The 22,728-nt window shown below is 38.0% G+C and overlaps 1 protein-coding gene across 1 annotated transcript in view; it reads left to right on the plus strand.

The window, feature by feature from the left end:
• LOC139122672 (QRFP-like peptide receptor) overlaps positions 1–20,012 on the plus strand; it is a 44,885-nt gene extending 24,873 nt beyond the window's left edge. Inside the window, exons 3-4 of the mRNA XM_070688278.1 lie at positions 12,237–12,452; positions 17,346–20,012. Of these exons, the coding sequence (XP_070544379.1) occupies positions 12,237–12,452; positions 17,346–17,501 (372 nt within the window). The 3' untranslated portion in view covers positions 17,502–20,012. The remainder of the gene's footprint in view (positions 1–12,236; positions 12,453–17,345) is intronic.
• Positions 20,013–22,728: the final 2,716 nt, after the last annotated feature.

Genomic DNA, 22,728 nt, shown 5'->3' on the forward strand with positions numbered 1-22,728 from the left:
GTGTACAGTGATATTTACAACACGGTCGGTGAGAGTTCTCGTTCGATCAGAACGACTCATCAGCGTACTTCACAAACTGATATCTTGAGATAAAGAATTGGATAAATGCTAAATTCAGAGAAGGTAACATAATTTTTATTATTTTGTGGCGTTTCGATCGCTACATATCCAAGGATTTCAAGCACGGCTGAAATATACAGAGTCAAAGGTTTATTAAGATGTCTTCAAAACGCCAGTCACTGAAAATAGCAGTTATGAATTCCTCCGGGTTGTCCTCGCCTCTTTAAAGTCGACAAGAAGACTGCAAAATCGTTTTACTGTCTCGGAAGTTCGAAAAGCGTAGAGATCGTTTACGTTTGTATTTCCCAAATAGATAAAAAGCTGGAGCTACATTGAATTCAAGGTTTAGATTTCTTGTTAAGCCTGTGACATTGGGTGACTGTGAAAAACGGTCGACAAGACCCATCTGCTACCGTAGTACACATGTTGATTCTTCCTTACAAGGGCGACCTTCATTAGAGGCTACACAAGCACAATGGAAAAAAGGACGAAAATTACAGTGTGTTCTACACGGTCAAGGAATCTATGAACAAATGCGCGGATATAACCGTATATTAGCCAATGCAGCGACGGTTTTGTTTTGTGACATTGTTTACACAATAATTTTCGTTTCGATACAATTTAAGAATGTTATTTCCTTCATTTTGTTTTATCCTTAAGCATCCTATACAATTCAGATGAAACGATAAAATTGACAAGATTTTCTGTAACCAATTCGCCATTTACACTAATGGTTTCCAAGGAGACATGCCGGTCTAGCCGGCAGTCACACGGCCGCTTCTCTGTCAACAGGAAAGGCGTCTCTAGTATATAGGGCTTGCTGAGAGATGGCACTCGAGCCTTGACTATTGATCAAAGAATGATTCACAAAAGCTGTTTTAAAACAAGTCGGAGACGCCACATGTCTTGTCGGATGAGCCTTATGTTGCATTTCTTATTTATTTATTCAAAAAAATGTGAAACGTTCGAGGGTATGCGGAAATGAGTCGCAGAAGAACAACACAATATAAATTACACTGCCCTCGAACTTGTCAAACAAGAAGTACTAGCAGATTAAGTAAACATTCCTTTTCTCGTTTAAGTGAACTTCGAAGCGTCCTCAGGTGTTTTCCTGTGGAGTGATCGATTTTTTTCAGACTACTCATAATTAGTGATGATCAACCTTGTTTCGCAGGATCTCGAAACGTGCACCTAGGTACGTTTGAAAGGCAAGGCCTAGATTGAAGTAATCTACATTAAAATATCAGCATGATATCCCCAGTCTGTTCCAGTGTCCATTGACAAAAGAGTTGTTTTATCGACACTGGTTTTGCCCGAATGATATGATCACGATAAGGGGTAAAGTCTGCACCGGAGAAAAACAACACAAAAAGAGCTAAGCAAATAGAAACACGAAATACGAAACAGATTATTATATCACAAGTATTAGTGCATGACGTTTCTTTTTTTTACGGTCTCTGCACTTTTAAGGCTTCGATTTTGAATATCAAGACTCGGGAAATATTGAATATTTTTTTCGCTAGTACTCAACTTTGTGCGATGACCTCTGTGTTTTATTCCTGATTTCGCAAGGGAATGGTTGAAAGTTACCTTTCGAAATGTTTGAGCAAAAGTCTTTCAATTTCGAGGTGCGTGCCACATTAATGCTTGCTGCTGAGATATGGAGGATTACATCCATTTTAACTCCTTACGCGCAATATATTCTCGGTTGAATTTGAAGTCGCTGCAGCATGCGCATTTAATATTTAATTTTCTTTTGCGATATCACCTGATTTATTGCCAGCGATCAAGTGTCCCTTCGCAATTACGCCTTAAATCTAATTCCAATAATTCGTATGCAATTCCAAAAATATACTTTATTAAACCCAAGGTACATTCAAAGGCAACCGTTGCTTAGTAGAAGTTTCAGTCATTAGGCATCACAATAATAAAATTATGATATTTGTTTACTATCGTTCCTGTAGCAGTATATGATATAGTTTTTCCAGATATCACTTTGTCTTACAAAATCCCTGCAAAGTCTTTCAAAGTACGTGATGACTTCATCAGTGAGTTAAGACTTACAGACGTCAGTCTTTCATCTTTTCAGACAGCCAGGTGATTACCTTGTGTTACCATGTAACTATCAATTTGAGAACAACTCCAACGACGCACGTCTCATTGTCACCGGCCGAATTGAACCATATGTTCTTCCTCTTGGAGATTAAGAACAGTAATAATAATTCTCTCATATTAACTTGATCAGCGTAAGCATTTTTGTTGCAAATATCTTCTGCGAGCTTATATGTAAATGAGTGATGTAAATATTTGGTTGTGTTATTGCCCAATATTGTATGGGTCGCGCTTGACGGACACGTCTTGACTTATTGAAAATTTCTTTAAAAAATTACCCTTAATTTTGATCAAATCATCGTCTAGTAAATAACCAAAAACGTTGTGATTTAAAACAAATTAGTCAAAATCAAGCAACATGAAAGGTAATCGACAAAAATGGTCATTAGAATTGGTCGAATGTATGATAAAATCGCCAATAATGTTCCTCCAATAATCCTATGTTCAATATAAAGGAAAGAAAAGCATTTTGTAGGGTAATAATCGTTTCCATGAAGGGATATCGACTTGTGAGGGATGTCGCACGTCCAAGTTTTCGCATAAATAGTATAATGTACAGATACTTTGAGGGAATTAGGCATTGAATAATTTAGAAGAAATTCTCTAGTTTTAGCGCTCCCCCGACCAAAAAATTGTAGTTTATCGATCTTGAAAGTTCAATCAAACTTACAGTTATGATTGTCGACTTTTACAGATTAGAGTGATCATATTACAAATATCTACTGTATACTGATCAAGGGTAGGGTTTCAGTGGTAGATAGAACATATTAAACTAGTCTGAATTCAATGACGATATGAACATGCAATTTAATTTGTCTTTCACACTTTTCTTTCCTCTTTTTTTTTTCGAAAGCTTTGTATTCGCGTGTCTGCGAACGAAACAGTATAACTTTAACCTTCGCTAAGACTACCGTGTGCAGCTTGTGAGCAATTCACAAAGCTGTCGAAATGACATTATTTCCCCGATCCCCTAAAGTAAACACACAGAGGTGATGTCGAATTTCAAATGTTTGCTTGTTTGTTATTTATTAGCTCAAACGTTTGCACAGTGGCCACCGATTTTTATTTTTGTGTGCGAAGGAAAAGTTTTATGTGTCTAACATTGACCATCAAATGAAAATTTTCTTTTTCGAGGTACAAATAACCTTCAAGATGAACGTCGACTGAAAAAAACTTTTATATAACAATGGGCACGAGAAACTCAGGCAATCACAATTGCCAATTTCTGAAGACAATACCCCGATTTTTTATGCATATATAACTTGCTTGGAACAAGTTACTCACTATTTGAAATACCAGAATTTGCCGTCAGCGCGCTTCAGTGTAAATCGTGGACAGCAATATCAATTAATTGAACGCAATACAACCACGTTTTAGACAAATGAATAATTTACAACATAGTTCTAGAAGTTTACGACTGGCAAATGATATTCGAGCTGTCGCTTCATAAACAAGCCCAGAACCGTATGTCAGTAATTTGCCACTTTTTCTCCCCGTATAAAACATTCTACATCGCTCGGCAGTTGTGACCGGAAGCAAAACTGGTGCCATTTTTTTTACTGTATGATGATTAAGCCGTGGTATAATTATTCAAATATAACAGATATAAGCGTTTGTAACCTAGAACACTAAGACAAAGAACAATAATAAAACATCTATTGCCTGGTCATGAGGGCTATATGCACCCGTTTATTACCCCCGAGGGGCCGTGTGTTACCAGAAACACATCGCTATTCCCCGAAGCTGTATAGGCCTAGGGGTATAGTGATGTGTTTCTGGTAACACACGGCCACGAGGCTGACGAAGGGTAATAAACGGGCGCTATAGCCCGAATAAAGACCAGGCTATAGGTGTTTTATAACACACCACATGCTCATGTTGTATTGTTGTGCAGTTTTTATTGTGTTTTGATATTTTGCACCGCAACAATCCATTGTGACAAGTTTACTAGGTGATGTTTCCACAGCTGTTTCAGTTGTACGTGGTACCACTTTCTTTCAAAAAATATTCTAAGCATACCTAGCGACATCCTTAGTTGCACTTTAATCTTTTCCGTCGATGAGCTGTTCAAGTTCCTACGCTGTGAAAATGTTGGAAAATCTATTTTAGAGAGAGTGTCGTCGCTTATCCCGGACGCACATCACGTTCTAGTCACCCGCCATTGTTGCAAAGCTGCAGACGACACTACGGTCACGTGACCGGATACTTTTCCAAATTTGGTCAAAACTATTTCAATAGATGTTTCAAAAAATACCCTCTGACGTCACTTTTGTCGATCCGGTGGGGACTAGACGAATGAGCATGTGGTGTTATAATTTGGTTTATCAGACAAGCTATTGTCGTTCTCCCGTTGTTCGGTGAGTGTTGATATGAACCCGTATATGAGCAACTCTTCAAAATACGGACACACAACTCACATAAGAAGAAATGTAAAGCTGTTCTTAAAGAATTTGCACGTACCATCTCGGTGTAGTACATTTCTCGATGCAAGATCACAGAGCAATGTAATCATATGAAATGAGAACACATATGTGATATTTGGTAACTATTCATTTGGCTTCACAGATCTAGACTATCGTCAGATATGTAGATTCTGTTTTTTTATATTTGCTTCAAATCTTCATATGAGCGCTCCTATATTTAAAGTAGGGTAATACCATTACTTGTGGATGGTTTGGATGAAGTCAAGTTTCTCATCATTTACAGCAAATGTAACATTGGCTTCGTAGATAACGCCTTTGGATTGGCAAGCTCCCTGGTGTTAACAGTTGGACTTTTGTGCAGCATCAACATTCATCATCAGGTGCGCTTTCCTCGTGCCTGATTACCCTCTTCGACACCAACCACCAGAAATGGTGTAACCGAACTTGAAATTAAGGGTGATAGGGGAGGATTTAAAACATATTGAAAATCCCCCCCCTCTCTCTCTCTCTCTCTCTCTCTCTCTCTCTCTCTCTCTCTCTCTCTCTCTCTCTCTCTCTCTCTGTATGTATGTATGTATGTATGTATGTATGTATGTATGTATGTATGTATGTATGTATGTATGTATGTATGTATGTATTGTACAGATATCCCAACAACATCGTAAAGTCAATGTGTAGGTTTGAAACAATGAATATACTGCCTTTTCAACGAAGGCTTTTTGGCTTATGTCAAAGGTAGGCACTGTTCTCGTTATCAAGACTGGATTCGAGGGAAAATTCAAGTCTACTGGAAACGTCGTTGTCGTTGGAGACTCATATCCATTACTTTGATTGGCATGCCTGTTTGCCATTGGTGACCCTCGTAAAAGGCCTCTTGCCGTTGACTTGCGGGTCTTTATCTTTTTCTCCGAAAAGTCCTTTTCGAGCTTTCTCAAAGAAGGAAGTACAGTCAGGAGCAACGACATTACAATGAGAAGTTTTCCTTTCGGCTAGCATGTCGAATTATGGGAAATTATGTTTGTAATTTGCAATGGTGCTCGGCATCCTGATCAGCTGTATCTGGACTTGCAGGAAATAAATATAACAGGAAAAGGATTATTTGAAGATGTGAACTTTACGACAGATACAGTAAAATATAGACCATTTCATTAAGGGACACAGTCGGCCATTTTTCATGAATTTTGTTTGATGCAAGATACTTTTACAAAGACTTGTCTACCTAAATATAACATATGTTTTGAAAGGTAACTCTTCGCCAGACTAAAAAATCGATAGTTTGGAAAACCTAGAAGGACTACAACAATGTAAGGATCGGAAAATAGTTTAACTACTACAAATAAGGAAGAAGCAAACGATGTTATTCATCACAAAAACTACTAAACATTTATTGACACAACTCCATCCACAGGTACTGTGTTTCAACGATGACGGTATGAATTCATCGAAATGAAAGGTTTGAGTCGCCCGTTATCGTTCTCCCACAAGATTCTCGCTGAACATAACTGAGGGCGATCATGGCTTCATACACTGCCTTATATCTACCTGAAGCCATGTCAGCTTTGTCTTCAAATTTCCAAAACCCCGTTTCAAACAGAAATTTACTGCCGCGAGAATTTCGTTACGGTCCTTTTTGAATGGTGTTGCTTCCCAAAAGGTTAATACTTGAAAAAAGCTGTCTTGCAACTTAGTGTAAGTTATTAAAGCATTGCATTTTTAGAAATCCCTTCAACTGAGGGAAAGTTCATCATAAATGCTACTGCCAAAATTGTTTTTCCCGAATCATTGTTACCGTCCTAATATTCGTTTTTCGACATTGCCAATTATCTTCTTCCGACAAACTTAAAATTTGCCCCCTGGCTGAAGTATTACTCACAGGCAGATTTTCGTTTGAATAGCCATTGCGCCAGCGCTCGATACGCTCTATATACGACAAAGGGAAATTTTATCAGAGAAATCTTGTGAATCTTGCGAACGGAAAGTACTTATTGTCATTCAGATTACATAAAGTTCAGTTGAAGTTAAATCCAATTGAATGACGAACAGTTCACTACCATGTCGCTTAATCTATGGACACACGATACAATGAACACGATTGGAACTAATTTTGGATAATTTTATGGTGAAGTAATGTCTATTTGATCTGCAAATGTAAGCTCATCTGCTTTTCTTTTTAAATTACACACTTGTTTTTATGAGTAATTTGTAATATTGCAACATTCAGCTATAGGGAACCTAAATTTTTGGAAAATTGAAAAATATGAAAATCCAATTATCCCAAATTAATTCCAATCGTGCTAATGTTGTACGAGTACATAATGTATCATTCTGTAAACACATTAGCTGTAAGAACTTCGCACCATGTGTGGGCAAAGGAAAATATTCACAGACAGTGGGTGTTGATTCTGTAGCTCCACTTGTAAATTCGGGAGATGATGGGATCACATTGCCCTAAATCGTGGTCGGAGCATGTTGGACGGTCAAAAAGCTTATTTTCTTAAGTTCCTTTTATATACGACACTTTCATGACATAGTTTTCAAATAAAACATAGCTCATTGGCATCGAAACTAGTGAGACAGGGATACGCATCAAAAAGACTCGTGAGGGCTTTAAAAAAGTTCTACGGTCGATATGACGACATTGTGGCCGAATATGACACCTCGGTCACTCAAATGATTAGCGACAGCATTCCCGGCTTTGACTTATTACAGTGATTCATATACTGCATCACTTCATACAATATTTAGACAGTTTTGGGACCAATCCTGACTGGTGTAGCATGCTAGCAGGGTACGCTTACCATACGACACCTGTTACCTCACTAACTATCAGGTCCTACTTAAATTTGTAAATCATTAATGTCCTTGGACCTGGTAATGTATTACCTTGAATGGAAATGATTATTGGACCAGTTTAATGTTATATTGTAAGGCTAACAATCAACGAATAACATTTATTGTTTTTGACACACATATAAAATTGTTTTCCCTTATCTCGGCCAATCGTCATTGAGATATTACTTCTCTGCAATGCACATACATGACACAGAACTAAAAACTGAATCCAGTATTCTGACTGGATGTATCTGAGTACACCTTTGGACCAGAGGCCCTGAAAGATCGAACTCAATGCGATCTGTTCTTCTTAAGGTTACAACTTTCATGAGCATGAGTCTCGATGATGCCTGCCTCACTTTGATCCATATTTGATATCAAAATCCTGTATGACATAACGTTCCGAATACGTTTGTGTCTTTCGTGTTAACGACGACGACAACAACAACAACAGTAGCAGTAGCAGCAGCAGCAGCAGCAGCAGCAACAACAACAACTACTACTACTACTACCACTACTACTACTACTACTAATAATAATAATAATAATAATAAGTAATATAATAATAATAACAAGGCAGTATTGCTGAAGGCAATGAGTACTTGGGCCGTGATAGGTAATTTTGAGGACAATATATACTACTATTCAAATATGGTCTTGAATTCTCCTGTCAATTAGGCATTTGATTAACTTGTTATTAAACGAAGCAATGGCATGACAACGGCAAAATATGTCCAGCAACTTTTGTGGAGTTTGAGGCAGGGGTTCTCATTTATAGCGGGAATTGCTTAAACTCCTTAAATATTCAAATTACAGCAAATTTCTTTTGTTCTCGATGGTAGATGTCTAATATTTAGATGGGCATATTTAGATTTCTACCCTATAGTTATCCCTATATACCAAAAATCGGACATCCAGCTCTATTGGCTTGCTCAGAATTAGATATGCGCATAATTAATGAGGTACAATATGTGGTGTCATAAGGTGTCCCATCATACCATTTATGAAGGATGTAGCACTTGTGGTTACTGAGTTGTGGACAAATATATATATTTGAGGTCAAAGGTCATCGAGGTCACGTGACATTTTGTCAAAATAATTGTATTGCTAAGTTATTCCTATATACCAAAAATCAGACCTCCAGCTCTATTGGCGCGCTCAAATTATATATGCGCATAATTAATGAGGTACAATATGTGGTGTCCTCCAGTTAAAAGCGATGAAATTCGTTTCTTCGCTTCGATAAAGTGTGTATGTGCGATGTATGATAGTGAGCATGCGTGCGTGAGTGCTTCACGAACTCTACAACGTGTTGATAGGTCTCAGTCAGAAAAATGTAACAACCTAGCCGGTTATTGAACCACTCTTTTTTGGGAGTGGAGATTTAGCCGACTGGTTCTGTCTCAGGCCTCTCAGCTAGGCGACTGATGCCGTATGTTGTGGGCTCGAATCCGATTGAAAACTATCCGTATCATAAGGTGTCCCATCATACCATTAATGAAGGATGTAGCACTTGTGGTTACTGAGTTGTGGACAATATATGTATTTGAGGTCAAAGGTCATTGAGGTCACGTCACATTTTGTCATAAATAATTGTATTGCTAATTTATTCCTATATAACCAATACGGATAGTTTTTCAATCGGATTCGAACCCACAACATACGGCATCAGTCGCCTAGCTGAGAGGCCCGAGACAGAACCAGTCGGCTAAATCTCCACTCCCAAAAAGAGTGGTCCAATAGCCGGCTAAGTTGTTACATTTTTCTGACCGAGACTTTCAAAAATCAGACCTCTAGCTCTATTGGCTCGCTCAAAATAAGATATGCACATAATTAATGAGGTACAATATATGGTGTCATAAGGTGTCCTTTCATACCAAATATGAAGGGTGTAGCACTTGTGGTTACTGAGTTGTGGACAAATATGTATATTTGAGGTCAAAGGTCATTGAGGTCACGTGAAGTTTTGTCAAACAAATTACATTGTTAACTTATCCCTATATACCAGAAATCAGACCTCTTGCTCTATTGGCTCGCTCATAATTACATATGCACATAATTAATGGGGTAACAATATTTGGCATCATAAGGTGTCCCATCATACCAAATATGAAAGGTTTAGCAATTGTGGTTACTGAGTTATGGACAATAATGTATATTTGAGGTCAAAGGTCACCAAGGTCACATGATATTTTGTCAAAATGTCTGAGATATCTGCGTGAACCGATGGACTCACTGATGGACTCACGGACGGATATGAGCCAATCTATAAGCCCCCTGGACTTTATCCGTGGGGACAAAAAAACTGTGTCACTGCATCCTTTAGGCAATATGAATACGATGAGAAACTAAATTTTTATTTTTCTTGGCATCATACATGCGAGTCTATGGAGAACTGCCTTATACATGGGAGTCTATGGAGGTGTAAACTAAAAAGTCCTCTAACACGGCCAAATTTGATAGCATTGTGAAACAAATCGACGTGCATCTGTATGGGGTTGGGTACTAGGCGTGAACGGACGGACGGACGCACGGACATGACCAAACCTATAAGTCCCCGCGGACTTCGTCCGTGGTGATTAAAAACAACGCAACAGTTATTACAGCTACACCGGCGGTAGGTTCATATCCAGAGCCCCGTACGGTCTGCCGCCGTCGCTTGAAAACAATCTCATGCACCCGGCCATATGGGCAGCTGGCCGGATGCATGACTTCCCGGAGAAGGCGAGCTGTCACGTTCAAGCTCAGGATTATTTGTCGATCAAATTTCAAGCTCAGGATTATTTGTCGATCAAATTTCAGTAAATTTACCTTACCTAGATGAAATTTTGTCTATAGGCTGAAATTTCGCCGAAGTTTGACAAAATTACATCGATTTTTCAGGTTCATATGCGACATTTTTGAGTTTTGAGTGCAGACAGAAATAAGTTTTGAGGCAACATGGCTGCGACCCCATGTTGACCCCTAGCCCTGCGTACGATGCTATGTGCTACAGCTAACACACAGCATCGTACGCAGGGCCAGCGAGAGAGTTGCCGACATCGACGGTTATTTACGAGAAGTGAATAAAAGACTGTCATTTTTGGAAGCGATCGAGTAGCTGAGGTAGGCTGGGATACGACTTGGGCCCAAGAACGCTGAATTTCGGCAGTAATTTGGCTTTTTACGTCAAGTCCCAAATGGATTTGAAGTCACCGACCCAACGTATGGGTCTTTGCAGGGCTGTGGTGGCGGGGCGGTGTAGCTGTAGCGGAACACACAGCATCGTACGCAGGAATAGTTGACCCCCAAGTGAAAATGTGTTCGCGATCAAATCTTCCTATATTTTTTTCAGAATTTTCAACAAAATCATTGCTTCTTACATCTTTTGTAAAATATAAAATACTAAAATAAAACTGCGATGTGCCATGTCTCCAGATTTCTAAAATATCGTTCGTTGACCGTTCGACGCAAACTTGTGACGCAGTTGAAATTCAATACTGACCGCCAAATAATCTTAATGAGACGAGATCAGTCTAGACATCCTCCAAATTATCCAACCATTCGCATTGGAGTTCAGCTCGCTTAGAGTATCATAACATTTTTCGGCCTTCTTTTAGATCGACCCTAATATCTCCCATTTAGGAAATAAATACACAAGCTACCTCGACAAAACTTCGTGCACCATCCAAGACCAAACGCACTACAAATCTGTCTTGACGTCATCATCTCCTTACATGGTAATCGGCATACCGTATTTTTTAGCAAAGGGGACACAGAATACGTCGGAGTATTCAGTTTCAAAACGTATTACATTGTGTGATGTTGTCAAAAAAAAGTCATGTTACTGCAGTGGTATAAATTACAAAACACAAAAGTTCAAATCAGTTTATTTTGGACTGGCTTTACCCAACATTTCATATTGTTTCTTATGCCAGATTTGACCACGTGCTTACTGGCGACCCCTTTTCATGCAAATTTTGTGTCAAATGATGTGTTCCCCTGGAAAAACAAACGTACGATTTCTAAATGAAGGAGGCGAAATTTGCCCTCAAGACTCGAAACCACCCCTTTATGTGGTGTACCTAGCTATTTTTAACGAGCTTCTCGAATCTGCAGCTCTATTTCGAAATGATGGTCTGGTTTTCTCAGCTCAAGGATAAGTGTTCTCCATCGCTGTGGGCATTACTATTCTCAACCGGGGGTACAGTTTCCAGTCGTAATGTTTTTCATTGTGTCCGGGATATAAAACCTTTCCTTTTCAAACTTTCTCTTTGATTAACACTAATCCACATCTTGTCAGTGATTAAACATGTTTCAAGTTTAAATGTTAAATTCTGGTCTCGAGCCCTCCTGTTCGACCAAACCGAAATTACCCCTCCCACTTTGGCTCGTCCAGTGGGTGTAGCAAGGGTCGTGCCATCGCCTAGGAAACGGAGGGTGCATTAATTGTTGCATTTCGATGCACATTTTGATTATATTCAGAAGATTTTGTGGCAAAAACTCAGATAGAGAAGCATTTATATTCACATCTCACTTATTCAAGACTGGCTGAGAGCAGCACTTCCATTCAGTTAACATCATTACGCCATTTATTATGCCAAGAAAGATGAAGCCAATACATTTTGCCCTCCCTGGTCTCAGCCAGAAATGGTTATACCTTACAGTTTTTTCCCACGGAATGAAAACAAATGTACTTGGCTGAGGCCCAAGTACAATAATAATAATAATAAAATAACATTGTCAGACATTCAAACAATTGCGCTCATAAAGAAAAAGAATGGTCAAAATGCAATTTTGATATAAGATCTTTGTATCTTCACTTTCCAGGTGATAAAAATGTTGATATTAGTAGTCGTGCTTTTTATCCTGTGTTATCTGCCTCTCCACATATTTATATTTGTGGCTCGACTCGCTCCGTACATGTTTGATGACAATGGACACCAAGATCTGATGCGGAAAGTCAACTCGATTGTGCTGTGGATTGCTATGTCAAACAGCTTCATGAACCCTGTGATTTATAGTTTTCTGAATGATGCCTTTCGGGTGAGTTGTTTCTATTTCTAAATTACCTAAGGTTATTCCAAAGACTTTACAGAACACTCCTGGAGGTGAAAGTTTTAAGTCGATGCAAGATAAAGGCAAACAACACAACCGAAATGTCGTCATGTTCATGTTTGCATTTAAATAAGACAATTCAAGTATTCACGCTGGGTATTCATGAAGATATCCTATTAAATACGAGATAGTACCCTTCATTTAACTTCCATCTAAGCATCGCCATTCTAATTGTGTTTTACTATGACTTCATCAGTAACAAGCGACTGGGCGTCCCAAAGGTGCTTTACATGAAGTAATAATATCAATTATTGTATTAATCTTTTATAAGGAAACCAGCAGGATTAATGACAGACGTGTGTTATAAAATATTCCATCCGTAATTTTGTTTTAAAATCCCACAGATGTTTATAATTTGTATTTAACACGATGGAACTAATTTGGGAAAATTGGATGAGAGTAATTATTAGAAAAATGTAACGAAATCGAAATTTTTACAGCTGAAATTTTACAAAATGATAGAATAGTGTAAAATTTGAAATATTGTACTCATCGAACAAAACAACGAAAACACAACATTATTGCATACCTGTTTCATCGGATTCATTTTCATGAAAAAAAGTTCATTTTTGTGTAAATGTACTAAAGAAATGAGACAAAATGTCTCTAATTGACGACGTTTGAGTCAGGGGCTCTTTTGAAATCCCCTGACTTCTTTGTGAATTTAAGGCTTCATAAACAATAAATTGAGTCAGGGCACATTTTAAATGACCCTGACTGACTTAACTGTAAATCAATCGAAAAGCATCATTTTGGTCGAGGAAAGTGACAAAACTGAGATTATACTAGTGTTTCAGTAATGAAGAAACTACAGACAAGCTCACCATATTTTCATTCAAATATAAATATTGTTCATATTTTTGAACAATATTGCATTAGATACTATCATGCACTGATTCTTACCCATAACATTTCAACAGCATCGTAAATTTTGAATAAAATTTAAAGATGTAAGCAAATACGGTGTAATATTAGACAATTTCTAAAATTCCTCAGAAATTTTGCCAATCCAATTATCCCAATTTAGTTCTTAATCGTGTTTTTTGCCAATGTTATGCATGTACACGTCTACAAGTGTGTGCGTGAATTTATAGCGTTGTTCATGAATAGTTTGAGGCCTATTACATGTTCTTTTGTAGAAATCGTTGACTTGAATACTTCTGTCTAAAAGCCGATTGACCCGACATTAACATAGTAAAGCCCCACTAGCTGTATCTTTTGGCATTGTGGTTGTGATTTTTACTTTCAAACTAAAACAAGCTCATGGGAATGTTCTCATTGAGGGGTAACTGCCCACCGGGACTGCATGTGCAATTTTGAACAAGATAAATACTGAATATGTGCCCGCACATAAAATGGCACCCCGTGCAAATATAGCATATATGCATTGGAATCTTAACAGAAACAACAGAGTAGTCCAATGTAATGCATAGTGCTGAATGTGTTCAGCTGGGACATCATATGCTTTGTTTTCTTTGTAATATTACCGGTTTTTAAAAAATGAGGGGAAATCAATATAACGATCAAATTTAAATTTACTCGTCCAATTTTTCACCAAAGAATGGTTTTGTAAAGGAGTAAAAGACTACACCCTTGAATTAGATAGAATTTAAAGAAAGCCAGAGAAAATAGGAAGCCTTTTTAGGTCTACAAATTTCAAGAGTTACAGCTAGTGGGGCTTAAACTTTTGTGTTCATTTAGAAGGTTTCATTTCAAAGTGACTACTTTGGCATTTGGTTTTACAGACGAGTAGGTAAATTATCGATCGGATTCGACCTCACAGCGTGCAGTAACAAGTCACCTGGCGAAGACATCATGGTCAAAATTGCTCGGCCAAAACGACACACTATAAAAGAGGTTTTTAACAACCGCGCTAGGTTCTCTATAATATGTCATGAAGCACCAACACACATATAGTCCCTAATATACATCGGATACAAACTTTATCAAAGCAATGAATTCATCGCTAAACTGGACACAATTAAATTTTTTACATTATTTTGTATATGCCAATCATATAAAAGGTACTGCATATCGTTCTTTTCATCAAATGTGCTAACTTTTCGATTGCTAAATGTCTTCTTTAGCCCTGTGTGCTATTATAACGTGCCAAAATTTTACAACAGATTTGTGAGATACCAAAATCTTACGTGATACTTCAAGTGATACTTAAACCTTCAATACACAATGACAAAAACTGACGTTATAAAAGTTATCGAATTATCAAAAACTTATAGTTATATAAGATATATATATATATATATTTATCACATGAACTGGCTCGTATCTCCACCTGTGTGACGTACACCAGCACAGATAAGAAATCCATATTACCGCTGTTGTACGTCATCATCCGGAACTTTTTTCTGCAACGGTACCGTTCGTACATGCACGTTGCCACACAGACCGATTTGTCGTGATCGATGCCGTGCTCTCATGACATTTTGACATAAATCCAGAGGAACCATAGAAGGCATGTCCAACGAATTTCGAGTCGCTAAAGCTTTAACTATTCCCAAGAATCGAATGAGGATACCGTCGATCGTTTATGGCTCAGTAACGTCACGGCTCCAGTCGTAAGGCTCAAATGTGGACGTCGTCGTACCTGGCGATCGCCAAGCGACGTCGTACCTGGCGATCGCGCTTGGCGATAAACCGAAAGATACACCTCAACGAAAGTTCAACTTAATAATGAGTACCGTATAATCTTCGGGAAAGCGACATAGAAGGCACAAGCATAAAGTCATTTGACTAACAACGATAAATTTCCTTCATCACACAAATTATTCCGTCGTTTCTCGATCGGAATCAAACCTGCAGCTAATAGTGAAAACATAAGCTGTCGACCTACAGTGCAGCGCTGTAGTATCCGATGCATTTCGAAAGTTGACTCGGACAACACTCACAACAGAACAGAGTTCGTCAAGTAACAAAATTGGGATGTACCTACGGGCGATATATGTGTCACAGCAAATATCAAAGTCCGTATGACGAAAACATTGACGACTGAGATGGCCACCGGCGGAGACCGGTGACGGCAGTGCCCACTGTGTACAAGCGTACACTCTGTGTGTCATCGATCTGAAACTTTCGGGCTCGCCAAGGTCGTAAACTTGTGATATTTTAAAAGCCACAGCATCTCTAAGAATGATAACTACTGTTTCGATCGTGTCGTTGCATTAGCTTCATAAATATAATTGTAAATATTCTAATAACTCAAAATACTATGGTTATCCGTCGCTTGCGCGGTGAAAGTCATGTCCGCCGATGGTCAGACTTGCCTTGGCATCGGTCCAGCGCGAGACAATGATTGACACGCGCACGTGACCGAATCCGTATGTCTGATTGGTGGAGATACCATTCATGTATCAAAAGTTCAGCTTAATCGGATTTATGAATGAAAGTATACCTGTAAACATTTGCACATCTCCTGGGTGACGGGCCGCTTTACTCATAAATGAAAGTAATCCGCGTAAATAAAACACAAAATCGCGATAAAAATCATGCAATTTGTTACAATAATTTTGATCCATCCACATCAAAGAAAAATAAGAAGACTGTTCATGTGATAAATATATAATCCCATGGAATTTTTCTCTGTTTGACGTCATCGTATACTCGTGTTTTTCGCGGGCCGCACAACTTCTCGCCTTCGGCTCGAAGTTGTACGGCTCCGCGAAAAACACTCGTATACGATGACGTCAAACAGAGAAAAATACCATGGGATTATATATATATATATATATATATATATATATATATATATATATATATATATATATATATATATATATATATATATATATATATCCTTATTTCTTCTCCTGATCTTCACGCATATATCTTGTAGAATAGTATCAGGTGAATATTGCTATTTTCGAGGGGCAGTGATTGTGCCCAAGTCGACGGTATACTAGTGTGCGAAGGGGTATTGCTTTTTTTTAACATATCAATAATTGTGTTAATGGTGTTTAAAAGGTGTTTCTTCCTAGATTTAGCACCAAAAAAGGAGGAAGCGAAATCAAAAATTGAGCTATCGTCGTTAACATGATACTAGAAGGCGTGCTTGTCTATGGTATTGTTAGGCCTGGGTCCATAGGCACGGAGTTCGAGGCCGCGCTTGAATGTACTGTGACGTTTATATGGCCTCGGTGTGGGAGGCCATAGTAGTGTCAAAGTACACACATACGCGGCATCGAACTGCGAGCCTATTGAACCCAGGGCTATGGTAGTGGAAGTGACGCAGACGACAAAATGTAACAAAGTTGATTTGACAAAGTGCAAGCCCTTACAATGCAGCAATAAGGCAGCTCTAAAAGCAATAGTTTAAACGTTTACGCTACTCCTGTAATTAGCTAGGTGTGTTTAAGCACTGGTAAACCACTGTTTTACCAGCATGAGGTCTCGTCCGATCAGAACGATGCAATGGCATGACTAACCAGCCAACAAAATATAATCTGCCTATCATGTGAGAATAACAAATGTCGAGATTAACTTTGATGTGTTCATAATTTTTAGATATCGTCGTCCCAGGCTAATGTTGTGAGTCTTGCGACTAGTTTTTCCCCAGCCTCCCTGTCATTAATTCTGCTCACTCCTATCGTTACTTTATAGATCTAATTCATTTTATTTTATTTATTTATTTGTTTATTTATTTACTTCTATCGTTTATTTCTCTATTACTTATCAGATATTTGTTCATTGATTTGTATTCATTCATTTTTCATTTATCCATTCATTTATTCGTTCACTGACTGATTGACTCACTTACTAGATTTTCTTATATATCTTATTACTTTCATACCTACTTACTACTTTCAGGCAGACTTTAACACGATGTTCTTTCGGTGTCGACTGCGATCCCAAAGAAGCACGATTCGACAAGGAGTCAGAAAAAGTCGTTCACTTTCGTCCTCAATGCTCACTTCTACGTATTTATCAAACACGAGGAGTACAAGCAGCCGCCTTGATCCATAGATTGACCGACAAGTTAATTTCCGCTGGCAGCCACTGAAGCTGTCGAGAAGATCAAATTTCAATGTAGCCTTGGCTATAATCTACTGAATATGATATTAAATGAGATATGAAAGGTTCCATGCAGCCATAATTTGTTGGATTCGACGTCGAGTGGGCAATTATGTAAAGCCCAAATGGTTCTCAAGAACAATTCACCGAATTACCGTTAATCGTTTCCAACATCATATTAATATTTACGATAACACGAAGACAAGCTACTATTCAAGCTATAAACAGAGACTCATCCACTGGATCGTCACTTTTGGAACATTTCAGGCTTACCACGCCATTTAAGATAGGTTTTACACTGACATTTAAATCAACTTGAAGTGCCAGTAAATATTCGACCTTTTTTCAAGTTGTCTGTGTATCAACTTCAGCATTTCAGTCTTCTTCAATAAGTGTGTCGAAATAACCGGTATTTGCACTCTAACTATATACGCCCATGGATGTAATGCAAGCATTGCTATTGTTTGTTTGTCAAGTTAGTTTTTCCAGGCAAACCATTGATCAAATTTAAGAACATTCGGTTTCAAGGTACGTGCTATATTAAGGATTACATTACGACACAGAGGAACATAGACAGAGTGGCAACGCTTGCATGCCTTTTGTTCCATGGTCGTCTCGGTAGACTATTGGCTTTTCATATTAAAATGAGCTTCAAAGGTGTTAAACTTTTTGGAGACTTTGTTTGTGGTTGATAATTACACGAGATTATGCGAAAAATACGACGAGATGGCATCGTACTGCCAGTCGCGTAGCAACCATATTACTTTGTGAGCTCTCAGGCCAGAAACACTGCTTCACGCCAATCAAAACATAACACGCCAGCAGTTTCATAAACATGTCCTTCCTTGACGCACGTGTAAAAGACGGTATGACTGACCGTAAACCATTGAGTAAAACCAGACAGTATCGATAAAAAACTTTCAAATTTGGTTCAAACACACTCATTATATATTCATAAAAATATGTGAGGGATTTTTAAAACTGTTAAACTCACTTTCCTGAAGCTCAAAACACTCCCGTTTTCGCCAGCACGTCAATTCCGCTCAGCATCACACGACAACAACAACACAAACTTTGCCGAACATACTTTCGCTTAACAATTGGCGAAAATCCGAAAATTACCGAAGGATGCATGGTCGGCACTCTTCGGAAAAGAGAGGCGAGAGCAACCTGAGGCAAGGCGAACATGGATGTGTTACGTAACCGCTTCACGCCTTAAACAATACCTGTTGCCACTCTGTCTATGTTCCTCTGTGATTACGACTACGTCGTTTGAGAGAGCGGTAGAAATTATCGTTATGGAAAAAGGGTTAGAGTTTCTGACCGTTCAACTCACAAAGGCCAATCAGGCATTTTCACCTGATCGGAAATAGTAACAAGAAACATTTCACGTATGTTACCATAGCAATGCGAAACAGACATTTGCCTATGAAATTTGCCATGGCACTTGAATAACTAACAGTTTGAAGTTTTGTGCCATTAATGTTCAAATGACAAATTTCCTTCAAAAACATCAAAAGAATTTAGTGAAAAAGCTATATTTTTTGAGTTGACACTCTAATGGCGTAGTTTCGAACCAGTGAAAATCCACTAATCGGGAAATGTAAACACTTTGATTAAAGTATGTTTTAGCTCTTTTTTATTGCAGGTGATAATGTCTGCATGTTCTTTACCACTATATTGTTTGAGTTGGGCGCCGTCGTGATATAAAGTCCGATTGAACTAGATATTGGAATAGCAGAAATCACTGAGTTTATCAAAATGTTGCTTTCGATACATCTTTCTGGGGCAGAAAATAGTCAAATCATTATGGGGTCTTTTTTTACGATCAATTTAACCGTTGCATTAGTGTAGTTGTTGTTAAAGAGGTCGCGCAAAGCACAAAGGCAATAATTTCCAATGGCCTCATCAACATCAATGGGGCATTGGCGTCATTACAAGATGAAAATTGTCGCCACAGGGAAGTTGTCTAATGGACTTTATCTTGAGCAGTGATTGTCTTTCTAGAACCGACTTACATTACCATTGTAAATAATACTTTATGAAACGCCGATTTATTTTCTATGCGATTATTGTAATTGAGAATAAATCCATTTCTAACGAGCAGAAAAGACGAAAACTGGACAGGGGAAACTTGAAGGGCATTTGCGAAATTGGCGAAGGAAGCTGGAGATTTTATAACTTGTTTAGAAGGGAATATTCCCCTTCTTCTCTCCATCGTTGTCTTTCAAACGAAAAGGTAATTGTCGTCGGGCTGTAGTTGTTCAGAGGACGACAATTTTTGCTAGAAATATTTCTGCAAACATAAACATATAAAAGTCAGTATTATGAGGTGAAGAATGTCAAGAATACGAAGACAGAACAAGCTGGAGTTGCTCAATTTTATTATATTACTTAATTTATATTAGCTGAGTAATCTAATCTTTCTATTTAACAGCTATGACTAAAAATGTTCATTTTACTTTTTCAATCATTCCCTATCGATTTATTCAATAAACATATCACGTCACTTACATTCTCATATTTTCTAAGGTTTTATATGTACAAGAAAATAAACTTCTGTGCATACATTGCGTTATCGTCCTATCTCTGAGACATATTTCAGACGCTCGGAATAATACAATCAGTTGCTTATCATCCCCATTAATTTGACTAATATGTATTGTAGTATCCAGGTATGAACCAGCATTGATGCGAAGATTAACATTATTTCACGTTACATATTGTGGCAATCGACCAAGGGGTCGATGTAACTAAATTTAACCATTAGAATGTGAACGCAAGGTGAGACAAGCACTACGTCTAATCAAGAGTTCATCAAGATAAGATGGTACACAACTACAGAGATTTTTGAAAGTAATACAAAGAATTTATGTTGGATTCAATTGTTGACCTTTGTAGATAACCAAACAAGATATCTTATTTCTGGAGAAGAGCATTTCGCTGAATGGAAATTTGAAAGTTGGATGCATTTTACTGACTTACGTTAACGTTCTGAATACATGTCTACTAGCAATCTTTACCCCTCACCACATTTAACATTCCCTTCTACAGATTTTTCCGCATGGCCCTCCCCTAATCTTTTATGTCTGAAAGTGTTGTTCCTCTTCCCATGCATTATATGTTCTGTTTTGAGTTTTTGAAGGGAATGTGATATTCACAAGTGCTCATTCAAAACTGAAACCGCAATAATCCAGTGTCGTCTGAGTCTCTTACAATGAGTGAGGGGCCTGATGGTGGCCGGTAAGAATCGATTCAGGACCTGTTGATCGCTTTCTGCTGTGCTGTCATTGCTCACCATCAGTCTCCTCACTCCGTACAAGAGAGCCGGATGTCACCGGATTATTGCGGTTTTCATCAGGGTCGAGCAGTATGCTAGAGCCTGTCCTCATTTAACATCTGTTAAAACCTACTGCTATGCAAGAAACAGTGAAATAACTATGTATTAGTGAATTGTTGTACAGCAACATTTAGAACGTTGAAGTAAAGAAATATTTTGAGATAGAATGTGGAACAGCGAATAACAATGGAACGACATATTTTAAATTGTATAAGAATTAAGAACCATGAAATAGAAAAACGAATAGGAAAATTTGAACGTAAAACAGTGAAATAGAAATTCGTAATTGCATTGAGAAAAGTGAAATGATGTTTCGTAGAATCGAAGGTAGAGCAGCTAAATAGAAAAATGTGTTGAATTTCAAAATACAATTAGAAAAGAAAATGTTTACTCGTGAAAGAGGATGTACAACGGTAGAATACAATTCAAGAAAAACGTTGAGTAATTCAAGCATGACTTGGATACGTGTTGGAGATCACGTCAGATTTACGTCAGAGTCGATTGACTTTAATGCATTTTGACTCTGTCGATTGAACGAGACATGCACCACTTGAGTTTGTATTGACCCGTATTTGCATTTCATTTAATTGCTTTCATGAGCTCTAAACATATACAAAAACAACTACATCCTCTCATCTACCCTGGGGGTCTCAACAGATGTGATTTTCTCGATGTGTTCTTAGGAGGAGTGTCGTTGTTTTCATGTGACCTCCAATTGACTTTCAAATATGCCTCTGTGTTGTCGATTTCGAGTTTCGATGTTAGTTATTAAGTTTACTTTGGTCAGCTTAAATCTTAACATAGGCTCTATCACTTGTGGGGCCCCATTTCAAAGCTCCTGGTGTAAGGAAAAAAATTGCCGTCTTAGTTTTTTTGAAAATCGAAAATTTCATTTTTCTTCGTAGAGTAAATAAAGATAGCGGCCATCATGAATTTCAAATATCGGTAAATCTTGGGTAATTTGTTTCTCTAGTACAAAATTTGCACAATGACCCACAATTTTCATTCTTGATTTTGAAAGAGAATGATTAAAAGATTCCTTGAGGAAAGTTTGAGCAAAAGTTTAAGTCTTTCATTTTCGAGACGCATGCCACCTTAGGTAGCCTATGGACAATAAATTTGCAGAGGAGATTTATGGTCTAGAACGAGCAAAAACACGTTCAAAGACGTTCAAGGTCGCAGAAAATCATGAACAAAGGTACTCCTCGGTTTCATGAGTACACAAAATCTTTACTCCTTTCATTGCGCACGTCGAGGTCGTCGTTTTTTTTCATAGATTATTTACTATCAAGGTACCGTTTTCATAAAGTATGCAAAAGATTTCGATAGGCTCGTTAATAGTTTATGCAACAATGTATTATCCTTGATTTCTTTGCATGAAAATCGATTCAAGGTCTCAGATCCCATACATTTAGATACATCTGACACTTACTTTAAGGTTGCTAGTGTCAATCCTACTCCCTTTGAGTTATTGCTTTTATCTTTCTCTTGCGAGCCATTTGTTTTCGTCAGAAGGCGACGCCTAAGGAGTCTAGAAGTGAAATTGCCAGTCTGTGATCCATTTCATACTCAAAAAAGACGTGTTTGATGAAGTGGTTGTCAAGTTTGATAAAACCTGGGGATGTGTTTATTTCTCACAATTATTGCAAATGGGACAGTTACCTCTTTTTGTCATGCGATTCGACGAGATGTGTTCTATTATAATATTCAAGAACGGAGGGTATCTAAGTTCAGATTCAGATATTAGGGTCAAGTTTTCTGGTTTTGACTGCAAGTGAAAAGAAATCTCACTTTTTTACCTGCAATTGCCAAGCACAAATAATGTAAACATAATTTGTG

The sequence above is a fragment of the Ptychodera flava genome, chromosome 22, assembly GCF_041260155.1.
Source record: "Ptychodera flava strain L36383 chromosome 22, AS_Pfla_20210202, whole genome shotgun sequence".
In the NCBI taxonomy this organism is placed as follows: Eukaryota; Metazoa; Hemichordata; class Enteropneusta; family Ptychoderidae; genus Ptychodera; species Ptychodera flava.